General features: G+C 42.9%; 1 protein-coding gene across 4 annotated transcripts in view; it reads left to right on the top strand.

The window, feature by feature from the left end:
* The window catches only part of MARK3 (MAP/microtubule affinity-regulating kinase 3), an 81660-nt gene that overhangs the window by 34202 nt on the left and 23152 nt on the right, over positions 1 to 24306 (top strand). For 3 of the 4 annotated variants that reach the window (XM_006839507.1, XM_006839506.1, XM_006839505.1), the window contains exons 5-12: positions 7261 to 7331; positions 12433 to 12489; positions 13732 to 13968; positions 14141 to 14260; positions 14526 to 14625; positions 15410 to 15522; positions 15951 to 16104; positions 22227 to 22444. In XM_006839507.1, coding sequence (XP_006839570.1) covers positions 7261 to 7331; positions 12433 to 12489; positions 13732 to 13968; positions 14141 to 14260; positions 14526 to 14625; positions 15410 to 15522; positions 15951 to 16104; positions 22227 to 22444 — 1070 coding nt within the window. The remainder of the gene's footprint in view (positions 1 to 7260; positions 7332 to 12432; positions 12490 to 13731; positions 13969 to 14140; positions 14261 to 14525; positions 14626 to 15409; positions 15523 to 15950; positions 16105 to 22226; positions 22445 to 24306) is intronic. The other variant, XM_006839508.1, reaches the window with a different exon arrangement.

The raw sequence follows: 24306 nt of genomic DNA, 5'->3' as shown, positions 1-24306 counted from the left end.
GAAGTCTAATTCTTATCCTACAGTGCCATACCAGGATCCTAAAAGATTTAGGTTGAGTGCTAATTTGCCAAAGGAGCCCTAGAGGTGTAGTGGTTAAACTCTCCACTGCTACCCAAAATAGTTGAAGCTGCTCCAACTCTGCCCACGGGAACAAGATCTGGTGATCCACTTCTGTCAAGATGGCAGTCTAGAAAAGTCTTAGGATCACGTTGTGTCCGAATTGACTCAGTGGCAGCCAGCAGCAGCAAGCAGAGTGATTTTCCCACAAGTTTGTTTAAACGTAGACTTTTTCTGAAGTGCCTATTAAAGTGTGTGTATATGTGTATGTTTATTCCTGGGGTGGCACTCTAGAATCAGCATTGGTCTACAAACCACAAGGCTGGCAATTCTAACCTATCAGCTCCTCCATGAGACCCTCTATAGGCTCGATGGCATTTAAATATATATAAATTAAAGAGGTGTATGTTTGGACCAAGCTTATCATGTGTGACCGTGTGAGTCTCATGATCTGCCCTGAGTTCCAAATCTGCTGGAGACCAGGTATTCTCTTTGCGTTCCTGGCCACTAGTAGAGGGCCAGACATATAGCAGATACTTAACAAATTTGAATCGAGCTGAATTTATGAAATGATAAATGTCTGTGGACACATCCTAGTTATCACTCCAGCCGAGCAGTTTTATGTTCCTATATGAACAATTTGCTCAAGGTTAAACCACATGCTCATTGTCATGAATGTTAAGGCCTTAAATAAGAGAGTGTAAGCCCATAGTGAGGTAATAGAAGCTGTAGTGGGCCCCCTCTGACGTGACTTCTCCATGCCCCTGACACATTGTGTTACATTTTAAATGTGTGGTTTGGAGATTTAGGTAGGATTTTCAGAATCGAGGGGTTGTAGGAGCACTGACAGTTAATTGCAGAACAAACTATTCCTGTGGCCTTCTAGTGCTCTGTACTCGAGTAATGTTCCTAGTCTCGTCACTCCTGAGCCCCTGTGAACGTCCCAGGCCATGAGGGGGAATAAGATGGGCCTCAAGGAAATCTTCCCCTGGTCACTGAAGGCCTGGAGCCCCTGACTTCTGGCACCTGGCTACCATAGCCCCTCTCCCGATGGGTCAGTTAGTCACAGCTCCTGTTCGCGGTTGTCTTAGGTACCCAGGTTATAGGGGGAGACAGAAGCATCTGAAAAGCATTCCGTTTTGGTAGAAATAGGATGGACCATGGGAAAGACATTTGTCACTGTGAACAATAATGGTTTCATTGTCCCCAGTTTGATTCATTTAATTAGCTAGAAACAGAAATTTAAAATTGGGAGGAATCTTAGAAATCATCAATGATAACTGTCTAATTTTTGCAGATGAAACTAAAGCCCACAGATGTGGTTTTATGCCAGAGATTCCTTAACTGGCTAGGGCAGGACCTGTATTAGACAGAGCCCAGGGCTTTCTGAACTGAATGTTCTAGGGGTCTTTCCGATAAACAACAGTGACCCTGAATTGCTCCCGAGCAGGGCCTGAGCACAAAGAGCTACTTTGTGCTTTTTTTGGTCTAATACCCTTTAGAGGTTTTGCGTTCAACTGTGTAATCTGAGAGTGATAAGTTTTTAATAAGGGGTAAAAAAGAGAGAAAGACCAGGGTTGAATTTCTGATTTGTAACTGAGAGACTGAGAGTAACTTTATGGCCCCTAAAACTTTCCTTTCAATGTTGATTGTATTGGGAGGTTTGTATTGTATTTGACCAATGCCAATCTATCAGTTTGTCACACTCTGGTGGCTTGCCTGTTTCTGTGATGCTGGGAACTATACCACCAGTATTTTGAATGCTGGTAGTGTCACCCATGGTGGAACGTCCAGACTAAGAATTGACAGAAGGATAGATGAGCCACTGCCAAATGGTTGGTTGGCCACAGAAAACCTTATGAATTAGTAATGAAACATGGTTAGATAGCGCCATAAATATTGTCAGATATAGTGCCAGAAAATGAGCTCCGCAAGTTGAAAGGCACTCACATATGACAGGGGAAGAGCTGCTGTCTCAAAGTAAGAGTTGACCATAATGGTGCAAATGGAGTATAGCTTTGAGGACCTTTATTTGCTGATGGAGCACAAGTCAAAATAAGGAAGAACAGCTGAAAACATCCATTAATAATTGGAACATGTAATGTATGAAGTATGAATCTAGGAAAATTGGAAGTTGTCAAAAATGAAATGTAACACATAAACATCAATATCTTAGGCATTGGTGAGCTGAAATAGACTGGTATTGGCCATTTTGAATCTGACAAGCACATGGTTTACTGTGCCGAGAATGACAAACTAAAGAGGAATAGCATCGCATTCATCATCAAAAAGAACATTTCAATATCTATCTTGCAGTATAATGCTGGCTGTGATAGGATACTATCCATACAGCTACAAGAAAGACCAGTAAATACCACTATTACTCAATTTCATGCATCAGTCACTAAAGCCAGTGAGGATGAAATTGAAGAATTCTACCAATTTCTTCAGTATGATGAAATTGATCAAGCATGCCATCAAAATGTATTGATAATTATTGGTAATTGGAATGCCAAGGTTGGAAACGAAGAGGAAGGATCAGTAGTTGGAAAGTATGACCTTGGTGATAGAAATTATGCTGGACATCACATGATGGAATTTTTCAAGACCAGTGTCATATTCATTGCAAATATCTTTTTTTGAACAACATAAAAGATGATTATACGCATGGACGTCACCAGATAAAATACACAGAAATCAAATTGACTACATTTGTGGAACAAGAGGTGAATAAGCAAACAAGGACAGGGGTAGAGACTGTGGAATGGACTGTCAGCTGCTCATATGCAAGTTCAGGCTGAAGCTGAAGAAAATTGAAAGTCCACAAGAGCCAAAATATGACCTTGAACATATCCCACCTGAATTTAGAGATCATCCCAAGGACAGGTTTGATGCATTAGACACTGATGACCGAAAACCAGAAGAATTGTAGGATGACATCAAGAGCACATACAGGAAGAAAGCAAAAAAGTTATTAAAAAGACAGGAAAGAAGGAAAAAAACAAAATGGATGCCAGAAGAGACTCTGAAACTTGCTCTGCAGAATAGAGATGCTAAAGCAAATGGGAAAGTGAGGAGGTACAAGAGCTGAACAGAAAATTTCAAGGAACAGCTCAAGAAGACAATGTCAATTAATAGTATAATGAAATGTACAAAGATCTAGAGTTAGAAAACCAAAAATGAAGAACACGCTAAGCATTTCTTAAGCTGAAAGAACTGGGGGAAAATAGTCCTCTCTTGCAATACTGAAAGGATTCTTTGGGCAAAATATTGAATGATGCAGAAACCATCAAAAGAAGATGGAAAGAATACACAGTCATGGTACCAAAAAGAAATGGTCGATGTTCAGTCATTTCAAGAGGTAGCATATGATCAAGATCCAGTGGTACTGAAGGAAGAAGCAAGTTACACTGAAGGCATTGGCAAAGAACTAAGCTCCAGAAATTGATGAAATACAAGTAGAAATCGCAACAAAGTGATGTAGCTCTAGAGGCACTCACTCATCTAGACCAAGAAATTTGGAAGACAGCTAGAGGGTCATATTTGTGCCATTCCAAAGAGAAGCGACCCAACGGAAAGCAGAAATCATCAGACAATATCATTAATATTGCTTGCAGGTAAAATTTTGCTAAAGATCATTTTTAAATGGCTGCAGCAGTACATTGACAAGGAACTGCCAGAGGTTCAAGCTGGACTCAGTTGAGGATGTGGAACAAGGGATATTATTGCTGATGTCAGATGGATTCTAGCTAAAAGCAGAGAATACCAAAAAGATGTTTACGTGTATTTTATTCACTATGCAGACTTTCGACTGTGTGGATCATTATAAACTGTGGACAACACTGCGGAGAATGGTTATCCCGGATCACTTAATTGTACTCACAAGGAACCTGTACATAGACCAAGAGGCAGTCATTCAAACAAAACAATGGAATACGGAGTGGTTTAAAATTGGAAAGGGTTTGTTACCACAGTTGTATTGTTTTACCGCACTTAACTCAACCTATATGCTGAGCAAATAGTCTAAGAAACTGGATTATATGAAGAAGCACATGGCATAGGGATTGGAGGAAGAATCATTAGCGCCTGCAATATGCAGATGATAAAACCTTGCTTGCTTGAAAGCGAAGAGGACTTAACAATACTTAACTGATGAAGATCAAAGACCACAGCCTTCAGTATGGGTTGATGTTAAAAAGAAAACAAAAATCCTCACCAGTGGAACAATAAATGACATCATAAATGGAGAAAAGATTGAAGTTGTCAAAGACTTCATTCATCTTGCTTGGATCCACCATCAACACTCATGGAAGCAGCAATCAAGAAATTAAACTACATATTGTAGTAGGCATATCTGCTGTACAAGACCTCTTTAATAAAAAAGACCATAGAAGTTATGGTGTTGGAGAAGAATTTAAGAATTACCACGGACTGCCAGAAGAATAAACAAATCTGTGTTGAAGTATAACCAGAGTGCTCCTTAGAAGCCAAGATGGCCAGACTTTGTCTCATACTGTGGACTTGTCAGGAGGGACCAGTCCCTGGAGAAGGGGAAATGGAAGGACAGTCAAAAGAGTAAGACCCCCCCACACCCAATGAAATGGATTGGCACCGTAGCAGCAACAGTGGGCTCAAGCATAGCAGCAGTTGTGAGGATGGCACAGGACAGGGTTGGTGTTCTGTTCTGTTGTGCATAGGGTTGCTATGAGTTGGAACCGACTCAACATCACCTAGCAACAGCAAATTGTATGAACTTAATAAAAATTAAAACGTCTATCAAACCCGCCAGCCACTCCTCAGTAACCCTACACAGGGTTGTCATGAGTCGAAACTGGCTCTATGGCACACAACAACAATTTCACAGTATCTAATGGATTTCACCCTTGAATTTTTTACAAGTTGAAACTTTTTGATATGATATGCACGTATCTTTTTTTCATCTATTGACCATTCATTTGACATTGTGCATCCTGTTTTGCAACATTAACTTAGAAATTTTACTATGACATTTAACTTCAGAATTCTTCATCGTGGAGTTTAAACTGAATATGTAATGCCTTTCCAAAGATTATGCTATCTTTTAAAAATATGTATTTCAATCCAGTTGTTCAGAGTTAAAATTAACAGTTTAAAAGACAGAAATATCAACATGCAATTTAGATGGACTCTTTAAAATTAACTTAGTTGTGTTCTGTTTCAAGTGTAAAAATAGATTTTAGTTCAGTATTGTCACAAAGCTGGTGATGTATGCCTTATTTGTGTTAAGTAGGCATGCTATTTTACTTTTAATATCAAAATTTTGATACAGAAACATTTAATATCAAAATTTTATAAATACTACCAGGTGTTGTTTTATTATTCTAAATTGATAAGCAATTGACAGTACTAATACATTCCCTGAAGTGTTCCCCCAGGGAATTAACATTGTATAAGTATATCCATAGGATAAGCACAGGACTTCAAACCGTAAGGTCAGCAGTTCAAGCCCCTAAGTCACTCCTTGGGAGAAAAATGAGGCTTTCTGCTCCCGTAAAGTTGTTTTTATCGTTTTGTTTTGAAGTCTTGGGAACCCTATGTAGGGTCGTTGTGAGTCAGAGCAAACTTGCCGGCACTTAAAAACAATGAGCTACCACCTGAGGGAGTGCTAGGATAAGCACTGGCCTGCAAACCACAAGTTCAGCGGTTCAAGCCCACCAGCTGCTCTTTGAGAAAAAGATGAGGCTTTCTGCTCCTGCAAAGATTTACAGCCTTGAAATCCCTATATAGGGTCACTATGAGTCAGCGCCAACTCGAAGGACTTAACAACAAAACTACCACCTAGGAGCTCTGGTGACTGTGGCTGTGTGCCGAGGGGTCAATTCCGGACTCATAGTGACCCTGCACAGGGTTTCCAAGGGTGTAAGTCTTTACGGGAGCAGAAAGCCTCCTCTTTCTCCTGCAGAACTGCTGGTAGTTTTGAACTGCTGACCTTGTGGTTTGCAGCCCGATTCCTCACCACTACGGTGGTTAAGCGCTCAGTTGCTAACTAAAAGGTTGGCAGTTTGAGACCACCCACAACTCCATGAGAGAAAGGTCTGGTACTCTGTTGGCATAAAGAAAGGATTGTGAAACCTCTGGAAATCCTGTGGACCAGTTCTAGCCTGTCCTGTGGGATCACTATGCTAGGAGTGAGAATCACCTTGACTGCCATAGTTTGAAGCTACCACCTAAGTGTACTTAACATCCATTGCGGCATCTGCTGGCTTTGCTGTCACACTGTTTCCTGATCCCAACCCCTTCACACCACATTCCCACTCTGGTCCAGCCAGAGTTGAGTCCGCTCTAGTGATGGATGCAGTGTCTCACGATGCTCTCCCCACCCTGCTCAAGCCCCACACCCCTCCCCCGACAGCAGAGCTGCACATGCATCTCTGCTCTAGACCCGCTTCTGGAGGCTGCAGGACTCCTGAGATGTTCTCTCCCCTCACCCATCGGGCCCCCGCTCCCGCTTCTCCAACTACTTATTCCTCCAGAGGAGTGCACTGCTCACTCCCCCAGCAGTCAGCAGCAGCGCAGCTCTTTATGTACGCACGCAGCTCTTTATGTACGCACGCAGCTCTTTATGTACGCACGCAGCTCTTTATGTACGCACGCAGCTCTTTATGTACGCACGCACGCATGCAAGTGCACTCATTTCTTGTTCTGTTTTCCCCTCACAGTACTTTTTATCTGATAGACTGTGTGTTCCCTTGTTTATCTGTCCTTCCCTACCAGAGTGTAAACTCTGTGAGGAACGGGGTTTTGTTTCATTCCTTGCAGTATGTCCCCAGGCTTAGAACAGCGCCTGATACTTTAGTAGATGTTCCATAAATCTTTGTGGACTGACTGACTGCTCAGGAGATGACTCTTCATCACTGTCTTGCCGGCAGGGCACCTCTTTAACACTAATAATGGGCCCGTCTCAACTGTCAGGTTCTACTGCTCCGTTTTCGTTCAGTTTAAATTTGGAAGTTAATTGTAAGGCTTTTCTCTTTCTTAAAGAATTGATCACTTTAAATGTCTAGCAGTAAACTAAGGGCTATATCAACTCAAACTTTACATTTCTCTGGCTGTATTTTAAAAATAAAAATGAAAACACTGCCAAAAGAGAAACATTACCAATTTGTGGGAAAGCCGATTCTCAGCAGTGAGACTTCTGCTGACTTTGATTTTTCTCAATTATAGGTGAAGTGTTTGACTATTTGGTTGCACATGGAAGAATGAAGGAGAAAGAAGCAAGAGCTAAATTTAGACAGGTATGAATAACAACACCTTTAAGCTTATGAATTAAATGATGTTATTTGAATTGCTATTCTGTTAATGTTTTAGGAGCCTGTTAGATGGAGCAAGGCTTGTCCATTTAGTTCAAAACCATATTGATCCCTTTCAGCACAAGGCACTGTGCTGAAGGCAGCCATGGGCCCACTCAGCTTTGTCACTGTGACTTTAGTCTCCTACGACTTGACCTCAGGGTGTGATAGTCAAGCCTTTCAAAACCTCCTGTGGTTAAAGTGATTGAACTTTTTACATTGTTAGCACTTTTTATCAAAGAGAGAGCCAGCATCCCAGATTTCTGTATACATTTTGTCCTACAGAAACCAAGACCAAATACAGCTCAGCCTCTTAGTGATAGGCCTTGCACTGCCTAGAGAGACACTTGTTTAAAGAGAAGGCTTTCAGCATTAACACTACTGGCTTTATTAATGATTGTTGTTGTTGTTGTTGTTAAGTGCTGTCCAGTCGATTCCAACCCATAGCAACCCTGTGTAGGGTTTCCAAGGAGCACCTGGTGTGCTTGAACCACCGACCTTGCAATTCAAACAACTTTGCAGTCTGATGCAGTAGCCCACAGCGCCACACCAGGACTCCTATTAATGATTATGTTGTTAACTAAGGAGAATGGGTAGTGCATTGGTTAAAAGTATTTGGCTGCTAACCAGTAGGTTGGTGGTTCAAGCCCACCGGCTACACCATAGGAGAAAGAAGTCACAGTCTGCTTCCATAATGATTTACAGCCTTGGCACCCTGTGGGGCAGCTCTGCTTTGTCTTAAAGGGTCACTGTGAGTCAGTCAAATCAGGGCAGTGAAGGACTGTTTTCATTGTTCTTTCGTGCCAGACCTGCATTAATACGACTCATGCAGCAGTCTTGTAGACCAACCCTGCCAGTCACTCACGCTGAGGGAGAAAGATGAGACTGAGTGCTCCCATAGAGAGTCACAGCCTCCTCAACCCTCTGGAGAATGCACTGGACTGCAAGGTTCAAAGCCACCAGCTGCTCCTTAAAAACTCTATATACAGAGTGTTGCTATGAGTCGGGACCCACTCAACAATGTAGGGTAACTAGGAGTCACCAGTGGATTTGGCTTGGGGCTTTAATACCCATATTATAGATAAGGGAATTGAGGCACAGGAAGATGGAGCCTTCTTGGTTTGTTTGCCAATGGTTCCTTCCTCCCTTGAGGTATTTTCATCATTGCACTGTTTTTATAGCAAAGGCCTCGGAGGGATACACTCCATTTCATGCCTTTCAAGTAGCAGAGCCATCATATAGTGAAACCCACCTCCTCTGGCTCTCAAACTCAGATTCTTAATCATGATGTGGTGGTGGTTCTGTGCCGTGGAGTCGGTTTCGACTCATAGCGACCCTGTACAGGGTTTCCGAGGCTGTAAATCTTTACAGGAGCAGAAAGCCTCATCTTTCTCCCACAGAACAGCTGGTAGTTTCAGACTGCTGACCTTGCGGTTTGCAGCCCGATTCGTAACCACTACGCTACCAGAGCTCCTATTATTTAGACTAGGAATTGGCCAATGTTTTAGGCTTTGTGGGCCAATCAGCTGTACTGTTACATTGCAAAAATGGCCAGACATTACACAAATGAGTATGCAATCAAACTTTACAAACCCAGACAGAGAGCTGGATTTGGCCTGGGAGCCATCAGTCACTGACCCCTGTCTGCGATGAAAGGATGGAGCAGGTACTTTATGACTTGTAAACTAGCTGCCCTTCCAAGGCTACTATGAAGTCTGCATTTAAATGGTAGTGCCACCTTTTTTTTTTCCTTTTCTTTTTATTGTAAAGTGGGTGAAAATGTACTAAGCACATCAGTTTTCCATTGAATAATTCCTTATTCTTAGAATCTTTAACTGTTTGCTCACCGGTCAGTGTGTCAAGGAGCCCTGGTGACCTGCTGGGTTTTGAATTGGGCTGCTAACCACGAGCCAGGTCAGCAGGAACCTGTCAGCCTTGCCGTGGGAGAAAGACAAGATATTCTAGTCCCATCTCGGAAACCCTGTGCAGAAGAAACCTTTAGGCTGAAAGCCTGTAGTTCTCCCCTGTCCTCCTGGGTTACTGGGAGTTGGAATTAACTCCTTGGCTGTCAGGTAGGTAGTCAGGGTAGAGAAACGAATCTCGCATGTTTCCTGCCAAACCAAGTTTCAGGTTTTCCTTCATGCTGCCCCTGCACTGCTGGATTGCTCAGTCCAGCTGTGTGCTCAATCATTTATCTAAGTGTCTTAACTTTGGCTGTTGCCTAAATTTAACTGAAAAGCATGTAAAAAGTACTTTTAAGAAAAACAACTGAAGAAGTACTAATGGCATATTGAATTCAAACGTCTTAAATATCAAAATTGAATGACTTCGGCCAGTCACTTGGCTTCTTTGATCCTCAGTTCTAGCCATGAAGTGAGTGAAGTAGTTCTTGACGAGTTCTTTAACGTCTTACCCAGTTCTAAAGTTGTGTGGTCTGTGGAAGGAAACGCAAATTTCTCTTTATTACAAATTGAGTCCGTTTGACCCATTCCATAAGCGTACCCTGAATTTTTACAAACTGGCCACCTAGAAGCCAAGGTCATTTTCCTCATGCAGTCTAAATCCCTTCCCACTTGGGTGACTCTGTCTGTTCGTAAACTTTGATATGAATGTGGTGTGTTGGGCATGAGGAAAAATGTGTCAGCTGGCAACAGTGGGGCCTGTGCTTGCCCCTCTCCTTTCCCACTGCCTCCACCCACCCCCCCTCACCCACCCCCGGCAGGACCCAACTGAGGAAATCACTGCAACTGTGACTTTCATTCTCTGCAGAAATTCTGAGAGCTTTGCGGAACCTGTGGTTTGAACCAGGAGAAGAGAGTGTTTATGATTATGACATGATTTATAGGGTGGCCAGTTATCCTAGCCATGGTAGTCCACAGGGGCAGTTCATTTAAACCTAGAAGGACCAAGCATGAGCCTGTGTTTCCACTTGTGACTTCTAATTGTCATGCCTTCCAGGAACTTATAAGTCATTGTTGTCACTTAGCTCCAAAATATTTTCCTGCTTTTTTCGGAGTGAGGCCTGCCACACACACTGCACATTGACAAGTTCTGACAGCAGGCTGGTCTCTCAGTGTCCATCCACAGGGGGCTTCATTTGTGGCAGTTTCTGCTTTTTACTTGAGCTCTTGCTTTTTTCAAAGGAAAAATCATTGGTTTCTGGCTCACTGGTCTTCACTCCACCTCTTTCTTGGTAGGTTGGTAATACTGTTATCAGTGTCCTGCTGGTGCCGTTAGTTCTCTGTAGAAGCAACTGCTTCTGGCTTAAAAGTAGGTTATTTTGGAGTTATTGTGGAATCAGATTAGCTTTGATCTTTTTGAGAAAGGGCAGGAAATTGTTGAATCTGATTCAAAGGAATTTGAAATTAACCTACCAGGGAAGTTTCCACAGGAGAAAAACTAATCATAAATGGGAAGAGGAAAAAAAGTTGGCTCATGAAGCAGTATGATAAAATTTACTGAACAAACCCAAACTTTGTTTTAGTAACCAGAGTTGTTTCACTTCCTGAATTGTCTTGTTTACAGACTATAACAACAATAGTGATGAGCCTAAGTAGTAACAATAGCTGGTGCTTTAGGAATTATATCCTGACTTGTTGCAATGTTTATACCTTTAGTTAAGCGTAAGTTGGCCTGATCTTCTGAATATTCGTTTTACATAGAGTAATGAAGCTTTTTAATGAAACTCGGATTTGGACATCATTTCATCTTTGCTCCATCTCACCTCCTTGCTACGTATATAGAACCAAACAGCACACTAGTAATGTGCAGCTAGCTGCCTTCCCGGAGGCTGAGTTTCAGCAAAGTCGAGCCTAGGTGGTTTTCAATAAGAGTTAGCAATGATTTGGAGAAAATAGTGTTTTCATTGGAACCTCATCTTCTTTCGTTCCTAAAATGTTTCTAACGAGCATAGAACTTTTATAATCAGAAAAGGCACACTTTTAAAAGTTACTAAAAAGTATGAAATTTCAGTAAAACCATTGTTCCATTAATATTGCCAGCCACAAGAGCAATTTGTTGGTGGTGTTAAGTCGATTCCGACTCAGCGACCCTGTGTAGGGTTTCCAAGGTGTGGCTGGTGAGTTTGAACTGCCACAACTGTCTAATTTAAAAACACACTGCTATAGGGCTTCTAACTAGTTCAGTCATGACCAATCCAGCAAAATCAGAGCAGACCCTAATTTGTGAAATGTGAGTGTACTTGAAACAGTCAGTAGAATGGTCTGAGCTCTGGAATAGGAGACTCGGAGAGGTGGCATGACCCCTTTCAGAAGCCTGGTGCCAGGACTGGGTTATGGCCAGGACTGTGGAAAGCTACACGTATGCAAAGTAGAGCCCTCGGAGCCAGGCACCATCGTTTCCAACTCTGCTCATCAAGAGTTTGAGTTTGCTGTGCAGTATACACGCTGCCCTGATTGTCTCAAAGAGAAATTAAGTTTCTAGCAGAATCAACCCAAATTTTTCCTCTACACCCATATTTTACAAATTTCTGTCTGTTCTGGTTTCATTCCATCAACCATGTCTGAACCAAGAAAAAGTGGTGTGAAGCCCTGGTTTGCATCAAAGGATCCTCGTTGATACGGCATGGCAACATCTGCTTTTCCAGTTTAAGAAAAGGGAAATTGATAGACCCTATTGCTCGCTTTGAATCCACAAGAGTATCCTCAGCAACAGTCGGACTGGTTAGAGGATCACTCACCTGGAGAGTAAGTGACCACAGGTAGCCCGTCACTACCTGGCGGTGGCCGTTACTCCTCAAAGCCTGGAGAAGAGGCCGCAGAGAAGCCAGGTCCTACAGGCCCTGTGATGTAGACATGCTCCCGTCAAAGCAGAAACTCCCTGTCACAAACCAGAAAAACTATGGGGAACGTCCACCCCTAAATTTATCTGAACCAAAATGTTCAAAGCTCAAGACCGTTGTTTTTAGCACTCCATGTAGATCCGTCGGAGTGCGTGCTGAGCATATTGCATGTGTGAACGTGCAGTGTATTCATTGACGTGTGAGTCGCACTGACGCTGACTGTCACCCTTACCTGTTCCTGTCCAGATCGTGTCTGCGGTGCAGTACTGCCACCAGAAGCATATCGTTCACAGAGACCTCAAGGTGAGGAGGTGCGCGCGCACTCAGTCCCATCATCACGGAGTCCTTAAAGGAAAATCAGCAGTATTGTACATTTGGTCACTGGTCTGTTGAGGAAATCTTCACACAACCACACGAGGGGGAATCCAGAACACCTCGTCTCCCTGAGCAGCCTAGCATGAGGTTTTTCATTTCACAGAGGATGTAGAAGCATTCGATGGACTCTCCTTTCATTTCCCCACAGTCCCACTTCCTCCCCTGGGCAGTCCCACTGTCTGCTTAGGCAGACAGCCCTTCAGGGCTCCTCATCCATGCCGCCTTCTCACGGCAGTACCGACACAGGCTCCAGTCTGGGCCACATCCTGTAGCTTCAGCGGCCACTGTATGAGGGAGCTTCCAAACGCATCTCATCAGAGCACTGTGCTTGCACCCAGGGTTCAGCTGGCATGCCTCAGACTCCACAGGGTCAGAGTCTGAGCCCTTCCCCCCGGATGCCCTGTCACCCTTACCCGGTCGTCCAATCACTAGGTCCTATCCTGGTTGAGACCACTGTCACCATCACTGCTTGCCCAACTCCCACGCAGCATCCAGCACACTGCTTCCTCTCCCGTGGTCGTCTCTGATGTGGTCTGCATGGCCTTAAAACACAAACATTGGATTGTCCTGTCCTGTTCAACCATCCATGAGTGTGCAGCTTCCAACCTGGCAGCCCTGTCCAGTCTTCTCTCCAAAGCTTTCCTCCTTGTGACCCCAGCTGTGGGCCTTCAGACTGTTCTTCCTGAAATACCCTCCATGCAGCGCATCCACTGCTGTCAGCTAAACCTGGTGCTGCTTCAGGCATGGCCTTGGAGAGCACTTCCTCTCGGACACCTTCCATTTTCTATCTAGACACTGAAATAGAGCTCCTGGGTTAGAGCGGCCACACAGTAAAGACCTAACTTTTACCCTTCTGCTGTTTGTACCTCCCCCTCCCCCAGAAGAGCCATTTTACAGCTCTCCAGCCGTATTAGGAAACCAAGTGCCTATATTTTTATAAAGCCTTTTATTTATTATAAAAAGGTCAACTTTTTCTTGATTGTGGGCATTTAATGTTTCAAGTTGTGCTGGAATTTATTTTTATCTCCTGTTTTTTCCCTCTGGAGAATGTTTATTCATTAGTCTATATTATTATATCATTACAAAAAGCTTTTGTGAAATGCCTGATTCTATCACCATTCCAATTATATTTTGGTGAAATTTCATTTTGTCTTGATGTTTTTCCTCTAGGCTGAAAATCTATTGTTAGATGCTGATATGAACATTAAAATAGCAGACTTTGGTTTTAGCAATGAATTTACTGTTGGCAGTAAACTGGACACGTTTTGTGGCAGTCCTCCATATGCGGCCCCAGAGCTCTTCCAGGGCAAGAAATACGACGGGCCCGAAGTGGACGTGTGGAGCCTGGGTGTCATTCTCTACACACTAGTCAGCGGGTCACTTCCTTTCGATGGACAGAACCTAAAGGTATAGCCAGCCACTTCATCCATGGCCTTCCAAAATGGAACCGATTTTATCATTATTATATGGGTTCACGTTTGTAGTGCTACATCAAGTCAGCATGGGACTTTCAGTGGTTGGGTTTATTTTAACTTACAAGTTGATTCACTCGTTTCTTTCCTCTCAACCCTTCTCAAAGGAACTGAGAGAACGAGTATTAAGAGGAAAGTACAGGATCCCTTTCTACATGTCCACAGACTGTGAAAACCTGCTCCGACGTTTCCTGGTGCTAAATCCAGTCAAACGAGGCACGCTAGAGGTACTCACACATGTCACAGGCAATAACGACCCACCTCGGAGGGTTGTGCAAGTATTTTTAGAACTCTGCTTAGTTTGTGGGGCATGCTGAAAATTGTCCTCTGGTTTTTAAGTTACGGTTCTTTAAGCAGTAATGGAGACATTAAAAAAACTTCAGTTTGCCTTTGAGCTGAAACTAATCAAATGTTAAGAAATAAATTCTTATAAATACTGCAATTATCTGTAGATATTACTTCATACTGCTAATGAACAGTTCACCTTTCCAGCAAATCATGAAGGACCGATGGATTAATGCAGGGCATGAGGAAGATGAACTGAAACCATTTGTTGAACCAGAACTAGACATCTCGGACCAGAAGAGAATAGGTGATTTCTCTGCAACCGCATGTTGGGGTGTCTGTCTCTGTGTGTCTGTGTGTGTGTGGTATTTGTGGTTGTTACTTCATTCCCTATTTTGATTTACACGAAAAGGGATGTATACGAGCTTTGTTTGCTCACGTTAATGAATTTACCTACAGTTTCCTGTGACTATCCAGTAAGTCAGAAACAAAGGTAACTGCTTGTATGGTGGGTTTTGTTTTGTTTTTAATGTTTTATTGTGAATTATATGATAGTTTACATGGGAGAACATTAGTTTTACATTCATTCTATCGTACATCGTTTCATTGGCATGGTTACAGTCCCCTCCATGCATCATCAACCGACCAAAGGGTATACACTACAAGCCTATTCCCCGGTGGTCAGCACACAGTCCCTCTCCCTCTCTGTGTCTAAAGTCCCCAGCTGCTCCTTCGCTCCACGTCATCATCTCTGCCTCCATCTCAGGCATCACTGCTTCTCTGGGTAGGGTCCTGCTCTCGGCTCTTCTCCCTTGATGGTCCTAGGGACCTCCGCTCCAAGACTGGAAAGTTAATCACTCCCTTCCTTGCTATAAAACGTGTACCTTTACGTTTCCAACCCTCACAGTCAGTCCTGATAACAATTATTCACTAGTGTATCACAAAAGACACATCGGCATTTCATTTCATCAGCTTCGCCTAGACAGATTGGTGCTTATATGGTCTTTTAAGTGTAAACAAGGAATTTGACCTAAAACAAATTATTGCTTTCCCAAATAAAACACACAACCTGTCTTATAACCTTATTTCAGATATTATGGTGGGAATGGGATATTCACAAGAAGAAATTCAAGAATCTCTTAGTAAAATGAAATATGATGAAGTCACAGCAACCTATTTGTTGTTGGGGAGAAAATCTTCAGAGGTAAGTGGAAACACTTAATATAGTCATTAAGCTATCAGTATCAGTTTATTACAAACTTTTCTTAGTTTTTATTAATATGTAACATGTTTTTCATTTTAAACATTACTTGCAAATAACAAATCTAACTCGTGTGACTGTTATTGGAACAATTTTTCTAACTTCAAAATAAGCCTTACTGGTGAATATTGACTTTCATAAGTTGATTTATATCATTAAAATATCAGATGAGCTATAGCATATAAGTTATCTGAGACTACTGAGAACAAAGGTCATAGTGCACTTCCTTTGAGGAGTGAAGGCCGCCGTTTAGTACGGTGTAAGTTCTCCCTCTAAATGAACTGTGTTAGGAGAAGCTTCCAGTTTGGCATCCTAATGAGCCATTTGGATCCGTGTTGTGGTTTGCTCTTGTTTTTCTCGTTTTCTCTTAGCTGGATGCTAGTGATTCCAGTTCTAGCAGCAATCTCTCACTTGCTAAGGTTAGGCCGAGCAGTGACCTCAACAACAGCACTGGCCAGTCTCCTCACCACAAGGTTCAGAGAAGTATCTCCTCCAGCCAGAAGCAGAGGCGCTACAGTGACCATGGTAAGTCTGTGGTGGTTCTGCCACCAGGGCTGAGAGGCCAGCTCAGTTTCCCCGCTGGGCATTTCTCTCATGGTCTTCCTAAGGTACTAGATGTAAATACCAAGGAAGTCTAAGCCAGGGGCTAAATTCATGAGGTTTTTAGTAGGATGGGTTAGGCGTCAGTTTGTCATTTTCAGTTCTTTTCCCTTCTGTGTCAGATTGCCATCCTAGGGCAGCTCTGTCCAGCAGAACTTTCTATAGTGACAAATGAGCTGTAGTGCTACTATCCAACAGAGTAGCCCCGCTAGCCACATGTGACTACTGAGCACTTGAACTAAGGAAATTTTAAAATTTCAGTTCATATAAATGAGTCACATTTATGTACTCACCACCCCCATCTGTCTGTCATACTGTTGTAGCTTTCGTGTTGCGGTGATGCCACTTGTATTTCAAATGCCAATAGATTCACTCATAGTAGACAGATTTAAGGGGACCTTCCAAACTAAGATAGATTGAAAAAAAGGACCTAGTATTCTACTTCTGAAAAAAAATTGTCTGTTGAATAACTTATGGATAGCAGTGGAAACTTGTCTGATAATACTGTCGCAAGATGAGCCCCTGAAGTAGAAAGAAACTGCTCAAAGTGGAGTCCACTTTAATGACCTAGATGGAGTCAAGCTTTCAGAACCTTCATCTGCTGATGTGTAATGGCACAAAATGAGAACAGCTGGAAGTTAAATGGTCAGAATATGGGATGCAAATAGGAATATAGAAAAATTGGAAGTGGTCAAAAACTGAAATGAAACATTTAAAAATTGATAATCCTAAGTATTAGTGAGTTGAAATGGACAGGTAATCATGTGGCATACTATGCCAGGAATGACAAATTTAAGAGGAACAGCATTCATTCATCATCAAAAAGATCATTTCAAGATCTATCCAGAATTGCAGCGCTCTCAAGTTAACAGGATATTATCTATTCACCTTCAGAGAAGACTAGTTAATACGAGTATTTTTCAAATTTACTTACCAACCACTAATACCCAGGATGAAAAATGTGAAGATTTTTATCAGCTTCTCTGGTCCAAAATTGATCAAACATGCAATCAAAATGCATTGGTAATTACTGGTGATAGGCATGCAAAAATTGGACACAAATAATAATCAGTAGTGGAAAAATTGGGCCTTGGTAATAGAAATAATGCAGGAAATCACATAATCGAATTTTGCAAGACCTATGATTTAGTCATTGCAAATGGAATGTGTTGTGGCGCTGTGGGATAATGCACTGGACTATAATGTCGTTTGAATCTCAAGGGTGAGCTCATTAGTCACTCCTCAGGAGCCCTGTTGTTATGAAGTGCCATAGAGTCGGTTCCGACCCACAGCGACCCTGTATAGGGTTTCCAAGGAGCAGCTGGTGTGCTTGAACCACCGACCTTGCAGTTCAAACAACTTTGCAGTCTGACACATTAGCCCGTAGTGCCACACCAGGACTCCTCAGGAGCCCTACACAGGGTCAATTTGAGTTCTAACCACTTCAGCAGCACTTAACAACAACATACACATGTGCCTCACTGGATGAACTACACAACAATCAAATCTACTACATCTGTAAAAAGGCATGAGTCAAAACAAGACCGGGTACTGACTGTGGAACAAACCATCATCAGTTGTTCAATTTTAACATGAAGCAGAATTTTTAAACAAATTCACAAAAGACATAGCCCATCTTGACTCCATCCTACCTGAATTTAGAAACCATCTCAAGAATAGATTTGACACATTGAACACTAATGACTGAAGACTAGGTGAGTTGTGGGATGACAGCAAAGAAGACATCATGATACATGAAGAAAAGCAAAAGGTCATTAAAAATAGAGAAAAGAAAAAGATCCAAAATAGATGTCAGAAAGGAGTCTGAAACTTGCTCCTGAACGAAGAGTAGCTAAAGAGAATGAGTTAGAAAATCAAAGAAAAATGGGCCCAGCATTTCTCAGGCTGAAATAAGAGAAATTCAATATTCAGCTTGCTTGTAGTAGTATTGAGCGATTCCACGGGCATTCAGTTGAACATTGGATGCATCAAAAAATGAAGGAATATACAGAGTCGCTGAACCAAAAGAATTGGTTTAGCCATTTCAGGAGTTAACCATTTAATCAAGAACCAATGGTATTGAAGAAACCACAGTTGAATGGAAGGCATTGGTGAAAAACAAGGCTCCAGGAATTGAGAGCATTCCAAATGAAGTGTTTCAACAAACTGATTCAGAGCTTAGAGGCACTTAACTCGTTTCATGTCAAGAAATTTGGACAACTCCCCTTCCAAGACTTAAGACTCAATGGAAATACACACTCTGACTGGTGACCACGTTGGTCACCGATACGGGAAAGTGAGGGGAAAACAGTAATGACGCTGAGAGCTAGGCCCTACAACATTCAATAGACTCCTGTGAACCCGGAGTGAGATCTGGTTGGCCAGCAGTGTGGCAAGACCTGGGGACTCTTGGACCCAGCATAAGTGACATAGCCACAGAGGACTAGAATGGAGAGTGAAGCATCCCGCTGATAAGAAGAGAAGGCATATGCACAAGAACACCCACACTTGGCAGATAATACCCACTTGACCTGGCTTCAATGATTGGATGATCAGAGTTCAACTAGAAGAAGTAGAGGGAAAAAGAGTAATCTGATCCAATTTGATGAACTTGACCTACACCTATGGATGCAGTAGCTCAAAAGAGGAAACAAATCTTTACAGCGAGGATCATTCCCATCCCCTCCATACACAGAGTAGACAGGGATGGGCAACTTGGACATTGGCTACCCAAAATGGGGGGCTACAAAGATAAGACGTGACTGGCTTACAAGCTTTTAAAAGGGAGCCTAGATCCAGAGGGCACGGAGGAAGGTAGAATCTCCACTGAGTAGTATCCAGTCTGTCTAGGCTGGGCTGATAAAATGAAATGTGGCTAGGTCTCTTGTGATACAATAGTGAATAATTGTTATCAGGACTGATTATGAGGGTTGGAAATGTAAAGGTAGACGTTTTGTAGCAAGGAGGGGAGTGATTAACTTTGCAGTCTAGGAATGGAGGCCCTTTAAACCATCAAGGGAGAAGAGCTGAGAGCGGGACCCTACCCAGAGAAGCAGTGATGCCCGAGATGGAGGCAGAGATGATGACTTGGAGAGGAGGAGCAGCTGGGGACTTTAGACCCAGAGAGGGAGAGGGGCTGTGTGCTGACCGTGGGGGTGGGGGTGGGGCAGGGGTTAGAGGTTGGGTCAGGCTTGCAGGGTATATACCCTTTGGTTGGTTGGTGATGCATGGAAGGGATTGTAACCATGGCAATGAAATGATATACGATAGGATGAAGGTAAAACTAATGTTCTCCCATGTAAACTCACATAATTCACAATTAAACTTTTTTTTTTTTTTAAAGTAAATGGGCGACATCTGAGAAGGTTGTTCACCCTGTAGTACTCAGTCAATGAGGAACCGAGGAGGAATTTGCAAGCTAGGTATTTCCTAATTTGTTGTTGTTAAGTGCCATGGAGTTGGTTCTGACTCATAGTGACCCTGTACAGGGTTTCTGAGGCTGTAAATCTTTACAGGAGTAGAAAACCTCATCTTTCTCCCATGGAACAGCTGGTAGTTTCGAACTGCTGACCTTGCAGTTTACAGCCCAATTCGTAACCGCTACGCTGCCAGAGCTCCTTATATAGAACACTTATAAAACAGCAGAGCATCTGCCTGTCTTGTCTTCTGGGTTTGACACCTGATTTTGCAAAATCAACTAATAAAGACTTACTCTTAGTTTAAAAAAAAAAAAGAAAGAAATTTGGACAACTACATGCCAACCAACCGGAGGAGATAATTTGTGCCCTTTCCCAAAAGAAAGTGCTGCAACAGAATGTTTAAAAATTCTCTATCATTAATATTACATATAAGTAAGCAAGTGAGGCCTGCTCTCTCCTTCTATGGCAATGCTACCAAGCTTTAAGGCCCGCTGATAAAACCCCCCAGGGCACACCACTCCACCGTAAGCCTCAGCCTAGAGTTCTAACCTGGGTTCTAGCTCCATGATTCAACAAACCTAGGCCCTTCCCTCACGAATCAAGTGCCTGGGGCCGCCCCATTCTGCCAGAAGTTCTTGGTGAACTGGGAAGCCTACCTGTGTGTAATGTGCTCTGGCTCGCCGTTCCTCTGCCACTCTAGTACCACAGCTTTCTGTCCTGGGTCCAGGAGGGTCAGTCAGTGCACAGGGATCTTTGGGAGCTAAAGGACGCACTCCACTCCTTTAGCTGATAGTACTGTGATCCCCTCGCCTTCCTCTGAGATGATGACTTATTTTGTACTCAAGTTCGAGTTCCAAGTTTTCACAATTAGCCCTATTAACAATCACTCACAACTAACTCAGATAAGCCAGCAACAACTTTCCCCCACCTTCTCTTACTCAGGAAAAGTAGTTTGGTGAGAGTTACAAAGACTAGAAGAGGCTTATGAAGTAGTTCACTGCCCAACAATACGTGATGATTCCATTCACATGACCGTCTTGAACGAACGTTGTTGAGATGCGAGAGTGACTGTCTGACAGAAGTTAGGGATATGGGTGTTAGGCTGGGAGAGCAGTGGCCGTGGCTGTAAACAGGGACTGCTGGTCACACAGGTTCACACACTGGTAAAATTAACATCCATAGAACAAAACACAAATGAGACAGATGAGTTACATGTAAGACCAGTGAAAACATGAGTAAGATCAGTAATTCAGACCCCTTAGCAGAGCCTCAGAATCTTAATTTATGTTTCCTAAATATGAGTTATGTAAGTTTCAAAACAAACAGTAACCAAAAAGTACAGAATGTCATTGGACTTACGATATTGAGAGAAAAATAAGACACTAAAGGTAATTTTATTCTGTACTTGATGAATTATTTGTTTTATATATTCAGATTACCGATTCACATTATAAGGAAAGTTGAGCCTGCCTCCCATTAGTAAAGTTAAGTGCTTATTCATTTTAAATTTAGTTCCCATAGAGTTCCCATTAAATATAACCAACTTCCACCTTCAAATGAATGAGAATTTAGTGCCCTTTTGTGAGGTCACTGCAGGACAGCTCACGTTATCCGATTCTAAAAGTGTCAGGTCTGCTGAGCTCCATGCAACCCTCAGTGCCTCCCAGATCCTGGTTGTGCCGAGGGCTCTGCCCACTTCCTCCAGCTGCTCACAGGCCAGGGACACGCTTTCCTCTGCTGCACCTCCCCAGTCTGCTAAGAGCTTTTCTGGATAAAATTCCTCCCCGACCCCAAAGAGAAGAGACTAATCACTTCTTTCTTGAAAGTTTTTTTGTTTCTGTTTTTGTTTCAAGTCTCCAAGATATAAAACATCCATTTTGTTGTTGTTGTTAAGTGACTTTGAGCTGATTGTGACCCATAGCAACCCTGTATAGGGTTTCCAAGCAGCAGCTGGGAGCTTGACCCACCGACCTTGCAGCTTAAACAACTTTGCAGTGACTCATTGGCCCATAGAGCCACACCAGGAGTCCAAAATATCCATAGTGGTCCATAAACTCTGCTGTTCTGTCCTGAGGTGAAGGCATCTCTTATACAAAAAGGAAACAATTCACTCAGATTCAAGTGAGCCATTTATCCTGCCTGATTTGTGTACATCTAGTGAGCTTACTGGAGTCCTGGTGTGGCGCTGTGGGGTAATGCGCCAGACTGCAAAGTCATTTGAACTGCAACGTCGGTGGTTCAAGCTTACCAGCTGCTCCTAGGAAACCCTATGCAGGGTCCATATGGGTCGGAACCAACTTGAAGGCACTTAACAACAACAACAAGTGAGCTTACTGGAGTCCTGATGTGGCCCTATAATAGGATAAGCACTAGATTGCTAACCACAAGGTCAGTGGTTCAAACCCACCAGCTGCACCTTGGAAACCCTGTCTATATTTGGTTGCTTCGAGTCAGAACCAACCTGATGGCGCTTAACAACCGTGAGCTTACTGGATCTTCTTGCACTCTTTTACAGCTTCTAAGTGAATAACTGTTAACCATTTTTGGTGTGCTCATAAAATAGGTTTCTTTCTCTGGCTAGAATGTGAAACTGTCCTGTGACTTTAAAAAATAAACTCTCTATTTCAGCTGGACCCGCTATTCCTTCTGTTGTGGTATATCCCAAAAGGAGCCAGACCAGCGCCGCAGATAGTGACCTCAAAGAAGATGGGATCCCCAGCCGGAAGTCTGGTGGCAGTGCTGCTGGAGGGAAGGGGATTGCTCCAGCCAGCCCTATGCTCGGGAATGCCAGTAACCCCAACAAGGCAGACATCCCTGAGCGCAAGAAGAGCTCCACAGCCCCCAGTGTAAGTACTGCGCACCCACATGCAGGCAGCCCTGAGCCAGCAAGGGGAGCTATCAGAACAGTCCTTTTGACTTTGGCTCCTGGGTCATTCTCTGGCTGGAGCGCCTTCTCCACTGGTTAGTAGGCCCTGTGTTAACCTGTACACGTGCTACCTAGGATTCAAGGCCCACAACCTCCCCACCCGTATCCCTGAATCCCTTCCTAATGGCACCTTCTTCTGAAACCCAGTGACTCACATAGGGTCTTGTCATGTGCTGCTCTGCCCCTGGGACTGTGTTCAGTTAGTCCACAAACACATGTTGTGTCTCTAGATTGTGTCCAGTGCTGCGAGATGGAAAGAGCTCACAGTATTAACAGAGGAGTTAACTCAAAGCCAAGCATGGCAGTGCAGCAGACAGAAACCTCATGGGGTCTTCTGCACAAAACACTGGAAGCGCTTATTGCCATGTGCCAGGAAGTTGTGTCTGAATGGAACCTTGAAAAAACAAATGATTAATAACTTAGGGTCCTCAACACGCACCCAGGATTGTCTTAACTGCTTTTCCAGGTTTAGCTAATTTAATGCTTGCTTACTATACTCAGGAGTCCTGGTGTGGCACTGTGGGTTAATGCGCTGTTCTGCAAAGTAGTTTGAACCACGTCACCAACTCAAGCTCACCAGCCACTCCTCAGAAACCCTGTGCAGGGTCGCTGTGGGTCGGAACCGACTCAACAGCACTTAAACAAGAACAGCAGTATGCTCGGGTGTACTTCCTCCGCCGCTTCATGTTTCAGATGATGAGAATAAAGATGACTTAGGTAATAACTGCCCAAAAGGCTGCTGCTAGCCTGAATCAGCAAAATTTTACTATTTTTTATGAAAATATTCCTGTAGTTACCAGCAAAAACATTTTCATAAGCCCAGCTTACATATATCAGTATACTTACATGGTTCAAACTCAGTGTTAATTTACTCTTTGAACATTCTAATGCACTCTGGTCAGAGCTGTCACGATTCCCTAATCACACTGACACTGTGAATCACCTGCATTACTGTGCACTTGGCAACGAGCTTACACTGATGGGTTTCTTTGCGGTCACTGTTCTTACAGTCTTCAGTTTTGTCAGATTTTCTGGTCCTTTAGCCCTCCTATTGTGATAAGTAGTATTTGTGAACTTACACCAATAACTTTTTTTTGAGAGCAAAGTCATTGAAAGAAAAGGAGAAAAATTGAAAAAAAAAAAAAAAAGGCTTTTGCTCAGTTACTAATAAAATGTTTTGTCATTTAGTATAGAAAAGACTATTTTTTGTCAATATTTCATATAATCTAAGAAATACTACTTAAGCAATTTTAAATCATATCACACATAATTATCCTGATTGAAATTGATGTAAGATCGACTAAGGATTCTGTATGGTCTGATATGAGATATATCACACACACACACGTGGAAGTGACAGAAGTTACCGTACTGGGTGATACCACTCTGATAGAGTGGTATCTCAACTGCCTGCCAAAGGGAAAAATATACCTCCCAAACGGAGGAGCCCAAGGGAAATCCTTCAGGGCTCTGGAGAATAGGGGACTGCAAAAAGGCACCCAGGAAGTGTGTCTACTCCATCCCTTGGCCTGGCACTCAAGAGAAAACCCTGTCATGAAAAGTTTTACATCAGAGGCATCTAGGTGTCATAAAACAGGGTCGCCATTCTGAAGCCTGCTCATTATTTCAGTCTCTGACCAATAAGAGATCATCTCACACCAGCAACACCAGTGAAGTTCAAAAATGCAGAGGATAATAAACGCTGGTGAGAATGTGGAGAGACTGGAACTCTCCTACATTGCTGCTGGGAATGCAAAATGGTCCAACCACTCTGGAAAACTG

This window comes from Chrysochloris asiatica, unplaced genomic scaffold (genome assembly GCF_000296735.1).
Source record: "Chrysochloris asiatica unplaced genomic scaffold, ChrAsi1.0 scaffold00025, whole genome shotgun sequence".
NCBI lineage: Eukaryota > Metazoa > Chordata > Mammalia > Afrosoricida > Chrysochloridae > Chrysochloris > Chrysochloris asiatica.
This window is presented reverse-complemented; position numbering and strand designations above follow the sequence as displayed.